Genomic DNA, 23,921 nt, shown 5'->3' with positions numbered 1-23,921 from the left:
TTAAAAGATGTCTGATATCTCCTGCTCTTGAGACAAGGTCTGCACACCCTGTCATGATTTAAAAGACCCTCCACGGGCTTCCCTCGTGGCGCAGTGGTTAAGAATCCGCCTGCCAACGCAGGGGACACGGGTTTGGGCCCTGGTCCGGGAAGATCCCACATGCCGCGGAGCAACTAAGCCCGTGTGCCACAACTACTGAGTCCATGTGCCACAACTACTGAAGCCCGTGCGCCTAGAACCCGTGCTCCACAGCAAGAGAAGCCATCGAAGTGAGAAGCCCGCGCACCACAATGAAGAGTAGCCCCTGCTCGCCGCAACTAGAGAAAGCCCGCGCGCAGCAACCAAGATCCAACGCAGCCAAAAATAATAAATAAATAAAATATTTATTGAAAAAAAAAGAAATGCATAATAAAAGACCCTTCACAATCCAGCCCTAATTTCCCTTTTAAACTTTTCTCTCTCCTTTTCCCTTCCAAGAGGTGGCCACCACAGGCTTTTCTGTCCTCCACTTGGGGATCTCCTTGAGGATTCGTTCCTTCCTTCGTTCATTCAAGAAGCACCTACTAAACGTCAGGCAGCGTCGGGGGGGATGGACTCAACTCAAAGGGTGTAAGGCACCTTCTCTGACCGACTCTTACCCCTCCCCACACGCCCGCCCCACCGAGGTCCAGTCTCTCAAAGCCCCACCTCGCTTCAGGTTTACCCCTCGTCGTCACCCAGCTGGATGGTTTGTCCCCATGTCCTTCTCCCACAGCCTCCAGGGCAAGAAATGTGCATTCTTGGCGCTTTCTTCCACGCCTGCCATATCACGAATGTTCAATAAACCGATGAATGACCAACCAACCAATCCCCACTTTCTCATCTGAGGAACTAGAGCACGAAACAGGGAGGGTTGAGGGGACCTTCAGGCCTGATGTCCCAGTATTGAAACTAGCCTTCCCACAGGGGGCCGGATGGGCTAGAATCCCCGCACAGCCTGAGACGCTCCCCCAACCCAGCAAGGCATTAACGTAGGCAAGCTTCCCGACCACCAACCCCAACCGACCCGTCCCTGCCGGCGTGTCAGCTGGGGACCCGAAAGGAACAGGGGCGTGGCCACTGGGGACCCGAAAGGAATGGGGTGTGACCGCGAGATACCCGAAAGGAACAGGGGCGGGGCGCAGGCTTCGGCGCGCTGGAGCGGGGGGGTAAGAGGCCTCAGACCCAGCGCGGGGGAGGAACAGCAGACCACTCGGCCCGGGGGGAGGTGGGCGTGGCGGCGGCGCGGGAGGAACTACAAATCCCAGGGGGCGTCACCCCGAGAGGCGGAAGGGGCGGTCTCGGGCGGGGCGGGCCCGAGCGAGACTGAACGAGGCAAGAGGGGTGTGAGGGCCCCGCTCCGGCTGCTGGCGGAGCGCTCGGGAGACCATGTCCAGCGGCAGCAGCTGCAGCCAGACCCCAAGCCGGGCCATCCCCGCCACTCGCCGGGTGGTCCTCAGCGACGGAGTGCACCTGCCGCCCGGGGACTACAGCACCACCCCCGGCGGCACGCTCTTCAGTACCACCCCGGGAGGTAGGCACGGGCTCGGGGGTCGCCGCGCGCCCGCTCTGGGTGCGGGCGGTGTGGAGAACGGACTGGGCAGAGCTCGAGGGCTCGGGAACCGCCAGCTGGACGTGGCGACCTGGCTCCGGGGCGCGGCGGCTGGGAAGAACGGATACGGGGCATCAGGGAGGCGGTGAGGGTCACGGAGGTGGCCACAGGGAGCGCACGGGGGGCCGTCTTCCATAGCCCGCCCTCTGGGTGCGAACTCCAGAGCCGCGGCTGCAAATGCCACCACATTAGTTTCCTGCTTTCTGGGAGAGACAGCTGAGTCCTCTCACCCAAACGCACGCTTCCAGGACTGCCACATGCCAAGGTGTGCTGCCCGTTGTGGGTGCTGGGGGCAGTTCTGAGGCGGAATAGGGTGGGGTCAGGGTGACCCACGAACCAAGAAGAGGCCGGGCCTGGGGTTTTTATGGAATAGGTTGTTGGCGTCACTGCCTCTTGCGGAGACCTTTTTCCTTCCCGAGGCACCCCCAGCTTTGGGCTGAAGGTGCTCGCCTGCTCCAGCAGTGCCTCGACGACACGGGTGGCAGATCGCCCTTTTACGCGTGTGCTTCTCAGCGAAGGGACCTGGGGCCGCGGGCAGCGCCGTGCAGAAAAACACGTTCTTCTGCCCGGGGGGGGGGGAGGGGAGGGAACCGTGTGACCTCCCTGAGAATGGATGAGGAAGAGGAAGCTGAGCTGGCGCGGGTGGGGGCCCGCCTTGGGCTGCCCTCGGGAGCCTGGCGTTCCCTCCCAGCCCCGGAGTCCCGGCGCACGGGCGCTGATGAAACCTGCCCGCGCGTTTGCATGATGAAACCCTCGTGCTCACCACTTCCCTCTCTTCCTCGCGCTGTTCTCACCCGCTTCTGCCCTTCCCCCCTCCTCTTCCACCGTCTTCCACCGCTCCTTCCCAAACTACTCGAAAACCGCCGCAGATTCTGGCGCTCCGCTGAGACCCACGGGTGGGGACGGACGCGCGCGGGCGGGTCTGCAGCCTCGTCGCCTGCCAGCGTCGGGGCCACATGCTTATTTTCTCAGGCAGCTGTCCCGCCACCAGCGAGCACAGCCAGACCCGAGGTCCGGAGCTGTTTGATCCAAAACATACAATGTTAGAGCTGTTAGCGATCTTAGACGTTCTTGTACAACGGTGCCGCCGTATTCTATGGAACGCGGCACTGAGGCCCCAAATACGTGCCCACTGTGCAGTGTCACACCGTTTCCACAGATTGAAGAAGGAATAGCAGCCAAGCATAGAGGGGAGAAATGCTGCCTCATCTATTAAAAATGATCCAGGGAAACGTTCCCAGCGACCCTTCCTACCACTCTTTGACTCAAATTCTCTTTCCATGCTGGAACTTATATAGTCCACGCTGTTCTGCTTTTTCTGTGTCATGATGTGTCTACCGGGACTTTTCTGGACAGTTTTGGGGCTCCTTCAAGTGAGGGTGTGAACCTGTGCTTGATCTCTTCGGGGTGGGCACTGAGGCAGGCCTGAGGCTCAGGTGGCCCGATTTTGCAGCTTTGTTGCTAGATGGGATGGGTCGGATTGGAAGCAATAGCCAGGGGTGCCGTTGATAGGGAGCTGCCCCTTCTCACTTTGCACTGGGAAATAGGGCTTTGGGGCAGACCTCAGCCAATCTACCTCCTTTTGAAGGTCTTCAGTTGAGAGAGAGAAGAAGGGGCATCAGAGTGTAACTTCGTTTCTGAGGCCAACAGGAAGGAAGCTAGCAGTGCCTGGAGCCTAAAGCCAGGTCTTTCTTGTCTGGGGTGTCCAGCCGGGGAGGCACAGCTCACAGCCCGTAACCTGGAGGATCCAGGCTTGTCTCTGCCTCAGCCAAGTCGTGGAGTCTTCCTCCAAAGCCCACTTCAGCCCAAGCCTTTGCCGCCCCTTTGCCCAGGGCAGAGGAGCTTGACCTAATGAGAAAAGGTCATTCCTGGCCCTCTTCTGCTTCAGTCTGGAGTGCTGTTTCTCAGTCTTCGATGTGCATACGAATTACGTGGGGACCTCATTTCAATGCAGATTCTGATTCTGTAGGTTTGCGGTGGGGCCTAAGATTCTGCATTTCTTTTTCTTTTTTTTTTTTTACATCTTTATTGGAATATAATTGCTTTACAATGGTGTGTTAGTTTCTGCTTTATAACAAAGTGAATCAGTTATACATATACATATGTTCCCATATCTCCTCCCTCTTGCGTCTCCCTCCCTCCCACCCTCCCTATCCCACCCCTCCAGGCGGTCACAAAGCACCGAGCTGATCTCCCTGTGCTATGCGGCTGCTTCCCACTAGCTATCTACCTTACGTTTGGTAGTGTATATATGTCCATGCCTCTCTCTCGCTTTGTCACAGCTTACCCTTCCCCCTCCCCATATCCTCAAGTCCATGCTCTAGTAGGTCTGTGTCTTTATTCCTGTTTTACCCCTAGGTTCTTCATGACATTTTTTTTCTTAAATTCCATATATATGTGTTAGCATATGGAGTTTGTCTTTCTCCTTCTGACTTACTTCACTCTGTATGACAGACTCTAGGTCTATCCACCTCATTACAAATAGCTCAATTTCATTTCTTTTTATGGCTGAGTAATATTCCATTGTATATATGTGCCACATCTTCTTTATCCATTCATCCCATGATGGACACTTAGGTTGTTTCCATCTCCGGGCTATTGTAAGTAGAGCTGCAATGAATATTTTGGTATGTGACTCTTTTTAAATTATGGTTTTCTCAGAGTATATGCCCAGTAGTGGGATTGCTGGGTCATCTAACTAGCTCCCAGTGATTGGTGTAAGTACCACACTCTGAGTACCCAGGAATTAGTGGAATGGGACAGCCCTCACCGTTTCAGTCCTCCGCGGTCTGACCAAAAGTGATGCTTCTATCCAGGTAAACTTCTCTTAAGGTTGGGTTTGGCATCCATCTTTAAACCAGGGTCTGGAGAGCCAGGCTTTTGACAGAGTCTTCCTGGGTGGGAAGTGTCAGGAGCTACTGGAGTAAAGTGTCTGCTGGTCACTCTTGCTGGGAAGAACACTGCAGTGTCTGTCCCTGGGGCAGAATGAGAGCAGGTGACCTGAGCCGTCTCCATGCGTGTGACTCACTTTGCTTTCCATGGTCATTAACCCTACACAGGCTGAGTCACTGATCTGAAGTTAGATATCTGGAGAACTTAAGAGAAATTTACTTCAGGGAGTGTCACAGATGAATATTTGAGTCTGTGGAGTCTTGTGGGTTGTTTTTTTTTAAATTTTATTGAAGTATAGTTGATTTACAATGTGTTAATTTCACTGTACAACGAAGTGATTCAGTTATACATATATATTCCTTTTCATATTCTTTTCCATTAGGGTTTTTTTTTTTTTTTCTTTTTTGGCCACGCTCTGCGGCATGAGGGACCTTAGTTCCCTGACCAGGGATCGAACCTGTGCCCCCTGCCTTGGAAGCACAGAGTCCAATTCACTGGACTGCCAGGGAAGTCCCTCCATTATGGTTTATCACAGCATACTGAATATAGTTCCCCGTGCTATACAGTAGGACCTTGTTGTTTATCCATTCTATATATATTAGAATAGTTTGCATCTGCTAATCCCAAACTCCCAATCCTTCCCTTCCCCACCACCCCTTTCCCTTAGCAACAAGTCTGTTCTCTGTATCTGTGAAGTCTTAAAAATCTCCAGTAACACCATAAACCAGCAGAACCTTTGAGTGGGTCAGATACCTTCATCCACCCTTCCCGCACCAACCTCTATGTTCCCAGTTCCTTATTGGTTGTTTGACCCCAAAGCTGTAGGGGTTGTTGCTTGGGTGGTAGTCATACCTAAGCCCTGGACCTGGATAAGGTTAATCAGAGGTACGCAGGTAGGACTACAGGTGTTACTGGCACCCTATTTGGTTAGACAAACAAATTCTGTGCCCAGGAAGCTTACCTTGGGGCAGCTCCCAGGTCTGGCTGTGGAACAGACAGTGCCGGGAAGATGGGGAGGTGGGCTGGGCACTGAAGCTGGGGTACAGCCAGTGTCCCCAGGCCTTAGTCACATTGTCTCTCTTTTTTTAAAAATAAATTTATTTATTTTATTTATTTATTTTTGGCTGCGTTGGGTCTTCGTTGCTGCGCGCGGGCTTCCTCTAGTTGCGGTGAGCAAGGGGCTACTCTTTGTTGTGGTGCGCTGGCTTTTCATTGCGGTGGCTTCTCTTCTTGCGGACCACGGACTCTAGGCACGCGGGCTTCAGTAGTTGTGGCTTGCGGGCTCTAGAGCACAGGCTCAGTAGTTGTGGCGCACGGGCTTAGTTGCTCCGTGGCATGTGGGATCTTCCTTGATCAGGGATCGAACCCGTGTCCCCTGCATTAGCAGACAGATTCTTAACCACTGCGCCACCAGGGAAGTCCACATTATCTCTTTATTACAGGTTAAAAGAACTTGACATTAAGGCAAGGAGGGAACTGTAATGGGCCTCCTTTTACACTGACCTGAGCTTCCTTTTAAAGCGTTTGGAACATTCCACACTATGTGCCTCATTAAAGACTTTGACGAGGACCCTGGTGTAGAGCATCCCAGACTCCCTCCAATGCCCATGGCCTCCCTGTTCTTAAGGCCTTTATGGCCTGGGAAGACAGTGTGACCTCGAGGGCTTGCGTTGCAAGTTAGAAAGATGAAGTCACACCTGAAGTAGAATTATAAGCATCAGAGTTTTATCTATAGACTGAAGCAATTAGACAGACACCCCACGCCACCCCAGAGAACCTGTATGATATTAAGTGAGAATTGCCCGCTCTAAGTAGTCGACCTGGTAGGCCTTACATTCTAACAATGCAGACACAGCTTTTGGATTTGAATTGCCTTCAGAAGCTTATGTATTTTTTTCCTCAAAGGTGGCAGGGCCTCATTATTTGAAAAAGGAGTTTTTTTGTTTTTTCATGAAAGAGCAAAGAAGTCCTTCATTACCACATTTGGTGAAAGGGCCAGCAGGATGGTACCGTATTGTTCTCTTGGTATAAAGTAGTGAGGCGTTTGCTTGTCAGGTTGTTATTTGATGTCGTTCCTGGAAGAGGAATTAGGAAAGGGCAGAATTACTGAAAAAAGGATTGCTTCTTAAGGTGAAACGGACAAAAGGTATTCATTTGTGTGCATAGATCCTTGTGTGTTCAAACAAACAAAGGAAAAATCTGTTACTTTCTCATCTTACTGAGATCCATGCCAGCGTTCTTCCAATGAATCACATGTATTTGTTTACGTGTTTGTTCCCTAGGTTAGATAGGAAGTTCTTTCAGAGACGGCTTATTTTGCAGTGCCACCAGCTACGTGTGACGTCTAGAAGGTGAAGGGTTGAAAAGACTCCTGCAATGAAAGCATTCTCAGGGTAACCTAGTGTCTCTACCACCAGGCCTGGGTCTGAGCTGGCTTAATAAGAATATTTAGAATTTTCTTTTCTGTCCTTTCAGTTACAGGTATAGTTATTTATCTTGGAAAGTCCCAGAGGCAGAAGCTAACTTCCTCTGAACTTTCCCACTTATCCCAGTATTATTCCCAATCATTATGGAGCAGAAAGTGGAAGGAAGTGACTTTTTATACTGAGCAACTCAGTATTGGGGCCCAAGTCTTAGACACTAGGATTGCTGCTCTTTATTTACTTGTTTGCAGCCAGTATTGCTGACTAGGTGGAAATAGGTGACATCTATCCATGGCATTTGGATGCTCAAGACATGGGCCTTGTAACCCATTGCTTATGCCCATGAAGGTTCATGGGGAGAGCTCAGATACTAGACCCAGAGATACTTGTCTTGATGAGAATGGCTGTATCAGTTAGCTACTGCTGTATAACAAGCTGTCCCCAAACTTAGTAACTTCAACAACAACAACAATCTGTTATTTCTCTTCATTCTTTGGGCCAGTTGGGCATTTTTTGATCATCTTGCCTGAGCTACTTCTCTGGCTGCATACAGTTGGCAGCTGGATTGCCCTGGGCTGGAAGGTCCAAGATGGCCTTAGCCACCTGTCTGGGCATTGCTGGGGACAGCTGGAAGGTTGGGCTCTCTTTCTGTCCTCGTGGTCTCACATCATTCAGAATGTGAGCTTATTTCCATGGCAGTTTGCAAGGCCTCTTAAGGCCTAGGCTCAGAAGTCACGTAATGTCACTGACATGGTATTCTATCAGTCAAGGCAAGCTGTGGGCTAGCCCAGATTCAACGAGAGGGGAAAATAACTCCTTTGAATGAGGGAAGCCGCATGTGCAAACAGGGATTGGAGGATTTATGCGGACCACGCTTTTAGACGATGTTCCACAAGGGCCAAGCCTCAAAGAACAGTCCTTTAAGAAGACTTAACTGCCCGTTCTGCTGTGTGGCCAGCAGAGCCAGGGCCAGGTGTAGAAGCAGACAGGAATCACAAGCCTGTGTATTGACCGTTGGTTTAAGAACAGAGGACACCTTCCTGATAATATTGAGTCATAGATCTCATGCCCCATTTTCAAGCCCTTCTGTCCAGCTCCAGAACGCCAACCATACAGATGGCCATGGTGCCAGGCCACTGGGCCATACATTCACTTGGTGTCATGCCTTCTCTTACTAACTGCCGCCCAGCCTACCTCTTTCCCCTTCAAGCAGCCGGGCTTTGGGTACACCCTTCAGAGGAGCCCGTGCTTGCCCAGCCCTGCTCAGCACTCGCATTTGAACATCCTTGACTTTCTGGAATACTGGCAAGAGGATGATGTCAGGTGTCTGAGCCCAGCAGTCCACAGCTGGGTGGGAGGGAGACTACTGGGGGTGCAGGCGGGTTCACAGTCAGCACACGCCTGGTGAGGCACACGGTGTGGAGGTGAAGAACTGGGTCTCTTGCCTTAAAGAGTGGGTGTGTATAAGTGGGCTTCTCTCTCTCTCTTCTTTTTTTTTTAAAGGGCTCTGGGGAGTGGCAGGGAGACTTCACAAAGGAAGCAGACTTGGGTTTTATTTTATTTTTAAAATTTTTAAAAATTTATTTTATTATTATTTTTTTTTTTTGGCTGTGTTGGGTCTTTGTTGCTCCGCGCGGGCTTTCTCTACCTGCAGTGCGGGAGCTACTCTTCGTTGAGGTGAGCAGGCTTCTCATTGTGGTGGCTTCTCCTGTTGCAGAGCACGGGCTCTAGACACGTGGGCTTCATTAGTTGCAGCATGGGGGCTCAGTAGTTGTGGCTCACGGGCTCTAGAGCACAGGCTCAGTAGTTGTGGCACACGGGCTTAGTTGCTCCGTGGTATGTGGGATCTTCCCAGACCAGGGCTCGAACCCGTGTCCCCTGCATTGGCAGGCGGATTCTTAACCACTGTGCCACCAGGGAAGCCCTGGGCTTCTCTCTTCTGCTCTTCTGAACAAAAGGGGAAAGTGGGCCTATATTAATTTGCTAGGGCTCCCGTAACAAAATCCACAGACTGGGTAGTTTAAACAAGTTTATTTTCTCCTTGGTCTGGAAGCTGGAAGTCCAAGATCAAAGTGCCGGCAGGCTTGGTTTCTCCTGAGGCCCTGTCCTTGGCTTGCAGACCGCAGCCCTCTTGCTGCCTCTGCACCTGGTGGGTGTCCTTCCTCTGTGGAATCTCTCTCTCCTCTTACAAGGACATCAGCGTGTTGTTTTAGGGCCCCTACCCAACGGCCTCATTTTAACATAATGGCCTGTTTAAAAGACCTTCTCTCCAATTAGGGTTACACTGAGGTACTTGGGGTTGGGGCTTCTGCATGTGAATTTGGGGGGTGCCGTTCACAAAAAACAAGGCCCCTCCCGTTTCCAGCAACAACAGGGGTGGGGCATTTCAGACGGGCACTCCCCGGTTGGTAGTGAGTTTCGGAGGCAGCCTTACCTGGCTCTGCCAGGTGCACAGGGAACGGGGAGGAGCTGGGCTGGCCCTAGAAGAATTCATTCAACTATTTTGGTCTGAACGTCCCTGTAAAAGCCTTGTCCCTTCTGCTTAATTTTCGAATCAACTGGCCTATTCCCTCATGGGGCCTGAAGGGGGGGCCCTTTGCCACTCGCTGGTGGCACCTTTGTTACTCCAGGACCTTCATAAGACCCCTTGACCCTTGAGAACGTGGGCATCTTGGTTCTCTCTGCAGAGCTGGCGGGGCCAGACGTGAAGGGCAGGCTTGGAGGGAGCGTGCTCTTCTGCTTCTCTACCACGATTCTCTCCCAGACCGGTCGGCTCTGCTTGCCAAGCAGACTGCCCAGCAAGAACAGCCGCCCAGGCAAGGGCAGGGAGGGAGAGCCCTGCGGGCCCGCGCGGCTGCAGCTGTGCCTCCCGGTCGTCGGGGCACCGCCGGTGAGCCGGCTGTAAGCTCATCCGAGTGCGTGGCTCCCGGGAGGCTGGCCCGCGTCCGAGCACAGGCGTCCGGCCCTCCGCCTGACCGTGTTGTGAAATGCTCTCCCGGCCCTGGAAGGGGAACAGCAGTTCTAGGAATTCCGCGCTTGTACTCTTGTTGGGCCTCACGTCCTGGGGAGGAGGGCTTCTGCCTGGGAGGCCCGGGGAGAGCGAGGGACCAGCGTCTCAACTTACAGGAGCCGCCGCATCCAGACGCCGCTTGGCCCCGAGGGGGAGGGCGGGACCGCAGGGGGGGCGGGGGATGAAGAAGGAATCTAGGAGGCCTCCCTCCCAGGGAACGTCCTGTTCTGGCCAAACAGGCGGGAAAGGAGGCAGAAATCTGGAGACCCCTGCGACTTCCCCAGTGGCCGGTGCGGTGGCCCCGCTGCCCTGCTCGTTATAAACCGAGGCTGGTGTTTGGGGTCGGAGGCGACGTGGGCTGTGTCTGCCTCAGGATGGCTGCGAGGGGCCGGCCTTTCTGAGCCTCAGTTTCCTGTCTGCGAGTCGAGGACAATGTGTCTCCCTCCGGGGGGTCGAGGGGGCCACGGAGACCTAGCAGGTCAGGCTCTGAGCGCCGCCCCCCTGCCCACAGGCAGACAGGGCTCACGTGGTGATGTGATCTTCAGGCCACTCCTGGGAGGCGCGGGTCTTGTTGGCACCGAGCTGTGGAATGAAGCTGGGACTGGGAGATGAGGGCTGGTGTGTGGCACACCCGGGTTTGAGCCCAGAACCGCTGCGTCCCCGGCCCCGGGCTAGTTACACTTGAAAAGCACCTGCCCACAAGGAGATCCTAAAAATAAACGGTTGGTGTCAGAGCTGAAACAGACCTGAGAGATTACCTCTAAATCCTGGCACAGGGTTGGTGCTTTAAAAATAGTTAGAATGAGCCCAGAACAAGCCCTTGTTTACCGGTGAGGAAACCAGACCCTAGGGAAGGTCTGCCTTGCTTTATATGTTCAAACAAGCTGTCCTCACCCCAAAACCTGCCTGGAGAAAAAATGCCATTCTTGCATTTGGTGCACATAAGGAGTTTAAAGTCCCAGATGACACCAGTTATCAAACATGCCATGGTTCTTTTTAATTTTTTGGCCACACTGTACAGCACATGGGATCTTAGTTCCCCCACCGGGGATCCAACCCACGCCCCCTGCAGTGGAAGCGCAGAGTCTTAACCACTGGACCGCCAGGAAAGTCCCCTTGTGGTGTTTTTCTTTTGTTTCTGTTGCTGTTTTTAAATTAAATTATTTATTTATTTATTTGGTTGTGCCAGGTCTTAGTTATGGCAGACGGGCTCCTTGGTTGCGGCCCGTGGGCTCCTTAGTTGCGGCAGGTGGGCTCCTTAGTTGCGGCTTGCGAACTCTTAGTGGCGGCAAGCATGTGGGATCTAGTTCCCTTACCAGGGATTGAACCCCAGCCGCCTGTGTTGGGAGCGCGGAGTCTTACCCACTGCGCCCCCAGGGAAGTCACCTTGTGGTGGTTCTTGAAGCATGTTTCTGTGGACCAAAAAAGGGTGGAGGACGCCCTTACCCTCCCCCATCTCCACCCTTGCCCTTTCCCCACAAGTCTCTTCGCAGGGTTGCTTGCCTTCCCTCTGATTTGTCCCAGTTCTTTGTGTTTCTTTGTTTTGGCCCCCATACAACTGATCCCTGGTGTGGATGGGACTGAATAAAGGGTAAAGTATGTCACCTGAAGCCACACTGGCCATGGTAATAGCTAGGGTTTGTTTGTTTAGGGCTTACTTTGTGTCAGCCACTGTGCTGCCCCACGCAGTGACCCTGTGAAGTTGCACTGTCGTCATCACCATCATCCCCATTCTACAGAGGAAGAAATCGAGGCACAGAGACGTGGAGCAATAACGCCCAGAGTGGGTAGAGCCAGCAAGTGGGAGAGCTGGGTCTCTGACCACTAGGCTGTAGGAAGAGCAGCACTGTATTCTCTCCCACCAACCCCTACTCCAGTGTTGTTCCCACCCTTTCTCTCCATAGCTGGGAACTCTGGCAGCCCGCTGGACTTACGGCCATGCATTTGAATGGGCTTTCAGTTAGAAGGCAGCCTCAGTTATTCTCTATATGTAGTTCGAGACCCAACCTTGAACTCTCCCCCAGCACCCAACAGGATCCCAGCTACACAAACGGTTGGAAGGCTGATGGGGGTGGGGGTTGTCCGCCTCTCTTCTCCCCCCGGCCCTGCAGGGCGGCAGGTTCTGGATTCCCCTGCTCTGCACCTCCAGTACCTCCCATCTGAGGTGCCCATGCACCGCCCCCCAGTTCGGGGCAGTGCAGAATTGGGGTGATTTGGATGATTCTCTGCCTCAGGGGTTTAGGGTCAGGGGGCTTGGATTCTCTGTCGCCAGCGGTACACATGGGGTAGGTCTCTCCCTGTCCCTCTGTGATCCCCACCTATGCCTCCATTTTTATTTTTATTTTTATTTATTTATTTATTTTTTTTGCGGTACACGGGCCTCTCACTGTTGTGGCCTCTCCCGTTGCAGAGCACAGGCTCCAGACGCGCAGGCTCAGCAGCCATGGCTCACGGGCCCAGCCGCTCTGCACATGTGGGATCTTCCCGGACCGGGGCACGAACCCGTGTCCCCTGCATCGGCAGGCGGACTCTCAACCACTGCACCACCGGGGAAGCCCCAATGCCTCCATTTTTAGACTCCACACACTTGACAGTAATCGTTTGTTTCCAGGTCTTTATCCTCCGACTAAGTGTGTGTCTGAGATCAGGGAGCTGTTCCTATATCTAACGGTCCCTTACATCCCTCACACCTGGCCTACTGTGTTCCAAAGGGGTTCAGTGAGGGACTTTTCCCTGGCAGTCCAGTGGTTAGGACTCAGCGCTTCCACTGCAGGGGGCACAGGTTTGGTCCCTGGTCGGAGAACTAAGATCCCCGCGAGCCCCATGGCGCGGCCCAGAAACAAACAAACAAAGGGGTTCAGTGAATGAATACACGACTGACCCAGCACACCTATTCTCAGAGCATGGGATTGAGCAAAGACCGGCAATTTTGTGGGTGAGTGTTAACACTTCTCCTGATCCTTGAATACAGTTCTGGAGTTAAAGTCTAGCGTGGACGGGGCTGGTACACATGGCCTGGAGGTGCTGGCGGGTGAGCTTACCACTCCTTCCCCAGCCCAGCAAAGAGCCCCCTGGGCTTTCATGGGGTGGGGAGGCTATCTTGTTCCAGCCACGGCAGTTTTAACTTGACTTACTAGGAAAGGAGATTCTGACCTTATATCCTTATTTATTTGTTTGCTTAATATCCCTATATCCTTATTACAGTTTTTTATTAAAAAAAAAAAGTTCAGTGTAAAAGATGTTTTCTTTGCCTTAATCCTTATCTCACCCCCAAAGATAACCAAACACAAAATACAGTTCTGTGACTTTTTCATGAAATACTGTGGACAGTGTACACTTTTCTTATTCCAGTAGTACCTGCACAGCATTGCATTGTAGGTCTGACCCATAACTTATTTAACTTGTCCCTTAGTTTAAAAAAAAAAATCAAAGTTGTATATATATAAAGTTATAGGACTTCCCTGGTGGCGCAGTGGTTAAGAATCCGCCTGCCAATGCAGGGGGCACAGGTTCGAGCCCTGGTCCTGGAAGATCCCACATGCTGCAGAGCAACTAAGCCTGTGCGCCAGAACTATTGAGCCCGCGTGCCACAACTACTGAAGCCCGCGTGCTCAGAGCCCGTGTTCTGTAACAAGAAGCCACCACAATGAGAAACCTGCACACTGCAAGGAAGAGTAGCCCCCGCTCGCCGCAACTAGAGAAAGCCTGTGTGCAGCAACGAAGACTCAACGTAGCCAAAAATAAGTAGATAAACAAATAAATAAATAAATTTATTTTGAAAAAAGTAGACAGGGACTTCCCTGGTGGCACAGTGATTAAGAATCACCTGCCAAGGCATGGGACACGGGTTCGAGCCCTGGTCCGGGAAAATCCCACATGCCGCGGAGCAACTAAGCCCATAAGCTACAACTACTGATCCTGTGCTATAGAGCCCACAAGCCACAACTACTGAGCCCACATGCCACAACTACTGAAGCCGGGGCGCCTAAAGTCTGTGCTCTGTAACAAAAGAAGCCACCACAGTGAGAAGCCCGCACACCTCAATGAAGAGTAGCCGCCACTCACCGCAACTAGAGAAAGCCCACGTGCAGCAATGAAGACCCAATGCAGCCAAAAAATAAATAAATAAAAATTAAAAAAATAAAAACAGTAAACTGATTTTTTAAAAAAAGAAAAAAGACTCATCTCTCAATTCATGAAAAGTCTCTTTTCTTTTTTTCTATTTAAGTAAATTCTTTTGATCAAATTTTCTTTTCGCTGTTTCTTGACTTCCTATTATCCAGGATTTGGGTACTATCTCTAATTGGTTATCTTTATGTCTTCTGCTCCCTTTATTATCTCTTTTCTCCTGTTGGTTTTGATTTGTTTTGTTTTGTTTTTGGCTGTGATGGGTCTTTGTTGCTGCATGCAGGCTTTCTCTAGTTGCGGTGAGCAGGGGCTACTCTTTGTTGAGGTGCACAGGCTTCTCATTGCAGTGGCTTCTCTTGTAGCGGAGCATGGGCCCTACAGCACACGGGCTTCAGTAGTGGTGGCGTGTGGGCTCCATAGTTGTGGCTCGCAGACTCTAGAGCACAGGCTCGGTAGTTGTAGCTCGTGGGCTCTAGAGCGCAGGCGCAGTAGTTGTAGCTCGTGGGCTCTAGAGCGCAGGCGCAGTAGTTGTAGCTCGTGGGCTCTAGAGTGCAGGCTCAGTAGTTGTAGCTCGTGGGCTCCAGAGTGCAGGCTTAGTAGTTGTGGCATGTGGGCTTAGTTGCTCCGCAGCATGTGCAATCTTCCCAGACCAAGGCTCGAACCCGTGTCCCCTGCATTGGCAGACAGATTCTTTTTTTTTTTTTTTTTTTTTAATTTATCTATTTATTTTGGCTGTGTTGGGTCTTTATTGCTGCGCGGGCTTTCCCTAGTTGTGTCGAGCGGGGGCTACTCTTCGTTGCAGTGCGCAGGCTTCTTGTTGCAGTGGGTTCTCTTGTTGTGGAGCACGGGCTCTAGGCATGCAGGCTTCAGTAGTTGTGGCACGTGGGCTTAGTAGTTGTGGCTCATGGGCTCTACAGCACGGGCTCAGTAGTTGTGGCGCACGGGCTTAGTTGCTCCTCGGCATGTGGGATCTTCCCAGACCAGGGCTTGAACCCATGTCCCCTGCATTGGCAGGCGGATTCTTAACCACTGCACCACCAGGGAAGTCCCTGTTGGTTTATTTGAATCTCATTAAATGTTGTGAGCTTTTTTCAGAAATGCATGGAGACATTTGACTGTTTATATTTAAGAGTGAGGTGCTTAAGAGCTGACCGGAAGCCCCTTGTGAGTTGTTGAGACCGGTGGACTCAATCTAGTGGCTAGCTGGTTTTTTGCTTTTGGGATACCCCCCTCCCAAAATCCGTTTTTACAGATCTTTATCTTTACTCTTGATTCTGAGGCAGGGCAGGGCTGGGGGTTTGAGGCCACCGTTCAGGAGGTCAGCTTTACTTATTTTCCGTCTCCCCTCCTCCTGGGTGAGGAATGTGTGGCACCTCTCCCTGTTCGCAGCCCCCATCCCCATTTTCCTTGATGCCTCTAATTCCTGAACCTTCCTGGGTTCGGACCCCGCTTGCTTCCTGTTGTAACCTCCACTGCCACCTTCCTGCATTAAGTTGTCACCCTTTCCCTCTCTCTGTTAGAACCACAACTCCATTCACTTTCTGTCTTCATATATCGTGATTTGGAGAACAGTTGGAGCCCCTTTTGCATCCAGGTGGGAGCATGTGCTTCTACTTGTTCTTGGTGTTTTGCACGACTTGTGAGAGAAGCAGCAGGGAACACTGTCTTGGCTCTACCAGCTGGAAGCTGCCTAGATCCTCAAAAGCTTTTGTTTATAGAAACCTAGTGGAGGTGAGTCATTTTCCCTTACATGGCGAGGAAGTAGGCCCTCAGCTGAAGAGTGTTACGTGGGCACCGGCTGGTGTGACACCCACATGCGCCAGAGCATCACACTTGACCAGCACCTCGCTCAGCCTCGCAGGGACCGTGGCATCCCCTGCTGGTTCCCACTTCCTGTCCCCGTAATGCAGGCCACGCCCCCAGTTCCAGGAGACAGCAGCAGCCTTGTCACCTAAGGTTTCCTATTTTTGACAGTATGGGACTGTGTGTGTTTTGTAAAGTTTGTGTCCTCTGTGGGAGGCTTAGGGAATTTCCAGAAGATCACTGTTCACTGAAGCTGTGTGATGGTGGATCCCATGAAGGGTTGGAAGAAGAAAGGGTTAAAAAGCCAAAGCAGCTTCATCTCCAGCTCCCATCCTTCACCAGCCCCAAATTAGTCAGTGGTGGCTTTGTGGTCTCCTCCCCTCCCAGGCTCCATGCCTTGTTAGCTGACTTTCTGAACGCCGTTTACCATCCTACAGCCTCCATCCCTGGCTGAATTATTCTGATGGTGGCTGTCTTGGGTGCCACCTCTGCTGACATTTAGATTATGGATTTTATTAACTGAAATGAGGATTTTTATTTTTAAATAAGTACACTAGCCATAGGATAAAGGGCACATTGTTTATTTCTTTTTCTCTTTTAAGCGTAATTACTGACTTTTCAAAGGCTGGGGGCTACTTCTGAGTATGTACCCTGAGAATTGAAAGGAGGGCCTCAAGATATTTGCACACCCATGTACCTAGTAGCATTATTCACAATAACCAAAAGGTAGATGCAACCCGAATGTCTGTGGATAAACAGAATTGGTATAGCCATACAATTGAATGTTATTCAGCCTTAAATGGAAGGAAATTCCCACATGGGGTCCAACCATGTAGATGAACCTTGAGGACATTATGCTAAGTGAAACGAGCCAGTTGCAAAAAGACAAATACTGCATGATTCCACTTATATGAGGCACCTAGAGCAGTCCAGCTCAGAGAGACAGAAAGTGGAGTGGTGGTTGCCAGGGGCTGGGAGAGGGGGAATTGTTTCCTGGATAGAGTTTCAGTTTGGCAGGATGAAAACAGTCCTGGAGATGGGTTGTACAACCATGCAGATGTACTTACACTACTCAACTGTACATTTTAAAATTAGTTCAGATGGTAAGTTTTATGTTATTTCTATTTTACTACACTTGTTTAAAAAATTGCTGAGGGCTAGTGACCTTTAAAGAACCTTCCCAGAAGCTGCTGACCTCCAAGTTCTTTTTTTTTTTAAATTTATTTATTTTATCTATTTAATTTTGGCCGTGTTGGGTCTTGGTTGCTGTGCGTGGGCTTTCTCTAGTTGCAGCGAGCGGGGGCTACTCTTCCTTGTGATGCGCAGGCTTCTCATTGTGGTCGCTTCTCTTGTTGCAGAGCATGGGCCCTAGGCCCGAGGGGTTCAGTAGTTGTGGCACGCGGGCTCAGTAGTTGTGGCTCGCGGGCTCTAGAGCGCAGGCTCAGTAGTTGTGGCGTACTGGCTTAGTTGTTCCATGGCATGTGGGATCTTCCCGGACCAGGGCTCAAACCCATGTCCCCTGCATTGGCAGGCAGATTCTTAACCACTGTGCCACCAGGGAAGCCCTCCAAGTTCTTTTTTGAGACGATTGGATCTCCAGCTCTTAGGTTCAACTCCAATGGGGTCAGTTCCCTACTCTGTGGTGAACAAACCAACAAAAAAAGCCAAGGTGGTATTAAGGAGTTTGGGGTTAGCAGATATAAACTCTCATATATAAAATAGATTAAAAAGGTCCTACTGTATAGCATAAGGAACTGTATTCAATATCCTGTGATAAACCATAATGGAAGAGAATATGAAAAGAATATATATATATGTATGTATGTATATGTGTGTGTGTATATATATATGTGACTGAATCACTTTGCTGTACACCAGAAACTAACACACTATTGTAAATCAACTATACTTCAATAAAAATAAAGAAAAAAATGATGGACTTCCCTGGTGGTCCAGTGGTTAAGATTCCACCCTTCCACTGCAGGGGGCGCGGGTTCGATCCCTGGTCAGGGAAGTTCCACATGCCGTGCAGTAAAGTGCCAGGCCGTGAGAACTAAGAAACAGAAAAATGGTCCCATCTCTGAAGCCAGGACATCCTCCCTCAAGGAGAGGGCTCCATTGTTCTCCATTTGTAGCCCACTGGGCTCATAGGCACACAGCCCTTCATGGTACAGGTGAGGCCCGAACGGCGGGGGTCCGGGGGCAGGCACAGAGGGTGAGGTGCACAGGGCCACCCGGCTGGTTGATAGCAGAGCCTAACGTACAGCGCCGTTCTGTGTGCTTTGCTGTCCACGCCTCCCCCTGGGAAACGTGAGCTCTGAGCTTTTGTCCTGCTGGTGATGAGGGGCAGGGCTGTCAGCCTCAGCAGTACTGCCTCTCAGAAGAGGAAAGCAAGACTGGGCGGCCGCCTAGACAGGCCCGAGTCTGACTGGGACAACTCAGCAAGGAGGCAGAGTTCACCTTGGGTATCTCTCACCATCCTCTGCTCTCCAGCAGCCCAGGTCATCCTCAGCACTGGAGCCCAGTCTTATTAACTCACATCAGAGCTCGGATGCAAACCGGTCCCTCTCCTGGCTCCAAGGGTTAACAGAGAGGCAGTGCTCAACATTGAGAAATGAATCTCAGCTGTTGGAATGTCACTCAGCAGAGCCATTAAGTGAGGGACGTATTTCAGGGCTATTGATAAGGAAGGGCATTCCTGAAGTCCTTGCATCCTGGTTTCTAAACTGGGGCCATTCACCGTCCATCTGCAGTCTTTATTTTTTTTTTTCATTGGATTATAGTTGATTTACAGTGTTTCAAGTGTACAGCCCAGTGATTCAGTTATGCAATACGTATATATATAAATCTATTCTTTTTCAGATTCTCTTCCATTACAGGTTATTACAAGATATTGAATATAGTTCCCTGTGCTGTACAGTAGGCCCTTGTTGGTTATCTATTTTATATATCGTAGTATGTATATGTTAATCCCTAACTTAGACCTCTCCCTCATCTGCAGTCTTTTTATTTATTTATTTATTTATTTATTTATTTTGGCAGTGTTGGGTCTTCGTTGCTGCATGCGGGCTTTTCTCTAGTTGTAGGGAGCAGGGGCTACTCTTCATTGCAGTGCGCGGGCTTCTAGTTGCAGTGGCTTCTCTTGTTGTGGAGCACGGGCTCTTGGTGCGTGGGCTTCAGTAGTTGTGGCACATGGACCCAGTAGTTGTGGCTCGCGGGCTCTAGAGCGCAGGCTCAGTAGTTGTGGCTCACAGGCTTAGCTGCTCCGCGGCATGTGGGATCTTCCCGGACCAGGACTCGAACCCTTAAGTGGTTAAGTGGATTCTTAAGCACTCCACCACCAGGGAAGTCCCTCCTCTGCAGTCTTTATCATACTTTGCATTGTACTTGTACATATATTTAATATTTCTCTTTATATCACCTTCTCTTTTAAATTTAGTTTTTATTATTACATATATCATGTAATATATAACATGTACTATTACCATATTCAATTATATCCTATTGTATTTATTAAAAGGAAGCTTGATATCACAACTGTATATGGAAAAACCAGACTCACTTGCTGTAAATAGAAGGTAGCTATAAAAAGAAACATAATGACAAGAAGACAGTTTTAAATTCTGGCTAGATTCCTCTGCCTGGTGATGGCTAGGAGCCTGGGGCCTGCTCCTGTTGAGAAGGGAGCCGTCAGCAAATGTTCAGGAGGTGTTATGTTACTAGGACCACGCTGGTGCTTCTGAGATAATCAGGATTAAACTAGGGCCCAACGGGAGTAACCTTCTCAGTCTTCACTCTTGTTTGAGGAATCAGCTGGCCTCCCACCAGGCTCCTGGGTCCTCTGCTTGAGAAAACACGCCCTTTTTAAGGAGTCTCCCAGGCAGCTGCCCTCATAGGAGGGGTCCTGGGTGCTTTAAGGACAGTGAATCATAAGACATAGTTCCTCACCCTAGGGTGACTCTTCAGAAAGGAGAGTCACCCTCTCCCCTGTGTAGAAGCCCTGAAGTAGGGACGCATCGGAGCGGATAGGTAAAGGATGCTGGGGGCGGGGGTGTCTCAGGGGAGATGGGCTGAGTGAAGAGCGGCGTGGGGCGGGAGGGCTTGAGTCCAGACAGGAAGCGTTCTCATTTTTTACTGGTTGGGGGGATCACTTGATTTTTCTCTTTGCCCCTCTGTTAATGGAGTTAAAGATTCTGGATATCCCACGAGGGTGCTGTAAGGACAGAATTGAAAAATGCATAAAAAACGCACTTTCTCCGCTGTCGGATGTGATTGTCGTGAGTGGCGACACCGAGCACAGGGTCTGGGAGTGAGTTGGTGGGCTGTGAGCAGCAAGCACAGGGGAGGATGGATGCGGTCAGGGGGCCACAGGATCGCCCGCGGGACGGGGAGCCAAGGCAGTTTGGTAGCAGCAGCGTCCTGGGCTGCAGCCAGGCATGAGTAAGCCTCACTCCTCCGTCCGGGCTTTTGCAGGAAAACCCCCCACCTGCGCTGCAGCCACACCTCAAAGACATGGGGGAAAACAGCAGGCTGGGGGGGAGCGGGTGGTCCGCCATGGCGTTATCAATGTCCCCGCCCCCTGCCAGGTACCAGGATCATCTACGACCGGAAGTTCCTAATGGAGTGCCGGAACTCACCTGTGACCAAAACGCCCCCGCGGGACCTGCCCACCATTCCCGGGGTCACTAGCCCTGTGGGTCATGAGCCCCCTACAGAAGCCAGCCAGGACCACCTGAGCAGCAGCCCAGAGGACAAGCCGGCGGGCGGTGAGTGGCCGGGCTCGGCCAGGCTCTCCCTGGGGAGGGGGATGCGTGTGGTCCCATCCGCTCACGGGGAGTTCCAGGGAGGGGAATGATGCTCCTGCTTGGAACTGCCCAGAGTCCAGAGGGTGCGGGTAGGGACTGGAGTGTAGAACTTTCATCGGAACCAGCTTTCCCGGGGAAAGGGGCCCAGGAACCGGAGGAAAGGCGATTTGGCCTCATATAATCTCATTAGTGGGGAGCTTGCCAGGGGATCACGCAGCCACTTTGAGAAGCACTTTAATAACCTTTGTGTAATTGTCCCTGAAGTGTTTCCGCGTGTCTATGATACTCGGAGCCCACCCACGATATTTGTGGGCAGGAGGTGACATCAAAGTCACCGCATCCTCACCCTCTAGGAAATTACATGTCTGTGGGATCAGAAAGGCATCCGGGATGCCTTCTGTTAGGGTGTCCATAGCGGATTCTGGAGACGGTAGAAACAGTGCAACCAGTTGTTTCTGCAGGTACCACATGGGGTAGCTGGGTCCTTCCTGGTGTCTGTTCCCCACACCCCCTGCCAAGCGATCACAGCAGCCACCCCGGCAGAGGTGTGTGAATGCCCTCTTTGTGGCATCGAGACTGGCTGGCCAGAGCATCTGTGCGCTCCCGCTATGTGGAGGACGCAGCATAAGCACTCGCAGACAACCTGAGTCAGCCTGGAGGCTGCTGACCCTTCACCCAAAGGCGGTACACCAAGCCCGGACAGGAAGCAGCTGGGACCTCAGGCTGGGCTGGCTCTGCTGACAGCAGCAGAGAACCCGTCTCCCCAGAACTCATCGCCTGCAGGATGTGGTTCATTATTAACTCGGGAACCCCACCTCCCAAGACAGGCCCCAGTTGCCTTGCCTTCAGACTTGGAGAGCCTTGGAGGGAAGGGAGGTGGACGGGCACAGAGAGCGCAGTAGGAAGGACGGCCCCAGGCAGCGCAGTTCCCTGCCCTGTGTTACAGGATGGAGAGAAGGAGGGATAGAGTCACGTGGTCGGTCCCCCTGCTTAAACCAAAGACTGGTAGTTGAGGATGGAGGTTGTCAACACCTGAAATGGTTGTGTCACCACTACCTGAAGGCTGTCCATCGCCCGCACTTGCACACCCTCTTCCCTCCCAGTTTCTGGAACTGCTCTGGCCCATAACAAATGCAGGTTAGCCCAGCAGTGCCCCAGGCCAACAGCTCTGACCCCACAATAACAGCCTAGTGGTCTGCATGGTTGTTGGGATGGGGTGTAGTGGAGGAGGGGGACATGATTGTCCATTTTGCATAACTGGCTATGAGAAGCCAAGGCTCCTGCCCTTGGACCCACATATCTGTGGGTAGACGAGGGTAGTTGTTCCCCTCCGGGTGTCACAGCAGGCATCCTGCCCTGTGGAACCTTGGAGCAGCCTTGGCCAGGAGACCGTGAAGGAGGCAGTTCCATTAAAAAGGAAAACAAGGGAATTCCCTGGCGCTCCAGTGGTTAAGACTCCACGCTCCCAATGCAGGGGGCCTGGGTTCAATCCCTGGTCAGGGAACTAGATCCCGCAAGGCACAGCTAAAAGATCCCTCACACGGCAACGAAGAACCCGAGGGCCGCAGCTAAGACCACGCACAGCCAAATAAATATATTAATTTAAAAAAAAAAGAAAAAAACAAGCTGCCGCAGCATGAATTACTTGAAAATTTTAATGGTAAGAGTTGGACAAGGGCAGTGAGTGGCTGAATTACCCAAATAACTTCTGTATCGCAGGGTCAGGCTGTTCTGTGGGAAATCGGATGTATGCCTAGTAGGTCAGGGTACCACTTTCTAAACCAGAAGCTGGGACATGTGCTCAGAAAGGGCTTACGTTTAAGAAATATTTGGGAAGTTGTATTTATTTCAAATCACAAGGAGCCATTCACTCTTATTACAGAATTCAGGGCTGTCACCTCTCCTGTGGGGAGACGTGGTCTCTGTGCTTCATTTGGGATTGGGGGAGGGAGCACAGCTGGACGTGTGTTTCTGGGAATTCCTGGTCCTGCCCTCTCTCCGTTCTCCTTGGAGGCACAGACCTGGCCCGGCCCTGCTCTCCTTGTGGGAACAGCAGAATGGGAAACCACGCCTCTTCTTGGCCTCTAGAATGTCAGCGCTCCCACATGCCCGTGGCTCACCTGGCCCTCTGTCTCTTCTCTCCCCAGGTGAAGAGTCACAGTTTGAGATGGACATTTAAAGGGCCAGCCGTCGGAGTGAGCAACGCCGCTTGGGCCCCAGAGGCCCGTCTCGTCTCGGGAGAAGGGTCACACCAGCCAGGCCTTACGAAAGTCACCATCCTGGGCAGCCGTCGGGTGTGGAGCCTTCCAGCCCCGCCCGCTGCTCCCTCGCTCAGGGCACCTGCTCCCCTCCCCCTTCGTGGACACCAGCAGATACCTCCGTGTGCCTGCAGCCCTGCAGGAGCTGTCACCCGAGGGCAGTGACCTCAGGCACACCCTGCAGCCCAGGGCCAGCTAGTGGACACGCTCCGGCTCTCCCAGCCCCCTCCTCCGGGGGGCGCACCCACCCCTTCCTCAGGTTGGTGTGTGGGAAAGCTCCCCTCCCCCTCCCTTCCCAAGAAAGGAAATAAAAGCCACCTTCGCCCTAGGGCCAAGCATTGGCCCCTGTCTGAGCTCTTTTCACCTCCATGTGGATAGCTAATGCCAACTACTCTGTGCCATGCTTGTCAGGCGCTTTCTATACAGCATCTCGCTTGACCGTCACACGGATCCCGTGGGGTGAGTAGAGCACGGGTTGGCCTCGCTGTCCAGCTTGGGAAGGTAACAGCGCACGCGGGTCCAGGACAGATGTCATCGGGGCAGGGTTGGAGCTGCACTACTCTCCATCTCCTGTTTTGCGGTGCTAGGTGCTACCTCTTTTCTGGGCTGTGTCCCCCCCAAACGTGTCCAGTGGCTCAGTCACCTTAGCTCTGCGGGCCCTTCCCTGCAAGCATCAAAGGGAAGGAGAGCCTGACCCCACGCTGACATCGACTTACTGATCCACGTGCCCCTGGTGTCTGTCAAGTGTCCCTTTGTATGAGCTGCCAGGGGAACATGGATGTGAGAAGCTCTCTGCCTTGGGGATTTCACTGAAATGTAAGATTTGCCCATGAGAAAAGGTAGCGTAAAAGAGGTTGTATAGGGTTGGTAACCAGCGAGTGGTCCACGCAAGGGGAGGCTTCATGGAGGTGATGCTACCGCTGGGTCCTGAGAACGACTGGCTGGGGGGAGGCAGGGGCCCATGTTGCCAAG

The 23,921-nt window shown here is 51.9% G+C and overlaps 1 protein-coding gene across 1 annotated transcript; it reads left to right on the top strand.

Annotated features, from left to right (window-relative positions):
- Window positions 1–1,331: 1,331 nt before the first annotated feature.
- Window positions 1,332–23,284, top strand: EIF4EBP1 (eukaryotic translation initiation factor 4E binding protein 1). The gene is made up of 3 exons (XM_067721746.1): window positions 1,332–1,552; window positions 20,473–20,652; window positions 22,839–23,284. The coding sequence occupies exons 1-3, from the start codon at window positions 1,408–1,410 to the stop codon at window positions 22,868–22,870; spliced, it is 357 nt and encodes a 118-aa protein (XP_067577847.1). The 5' UTR covers window positions 1,332–1,407; the 3' UTR covers window positions 22,871–23,284.
- Window positions 23,285–23,921: the final 637 nt, after the last annotated feature.

This window comes from Pseudorca crassidens, chromosome 21 (assembly GCF_039906515.1).
Source record: "Pseudorca crassidens isolate mPseCra1 chromosome 21, mPseCra1.hap1, whole genome shotgun sequence".
Classification (NCBI taxonomy): Eukaryota; Metazoa; Chordata; class Mammalia; order Artiodactyla; family Delphinidae; genus Pseudorca; species Pseudorca crassidens.
Note: the sequence above shows the minus strand (reverse complement) of the source record. Positions and strands in the feature narration are given on the sequence as shown.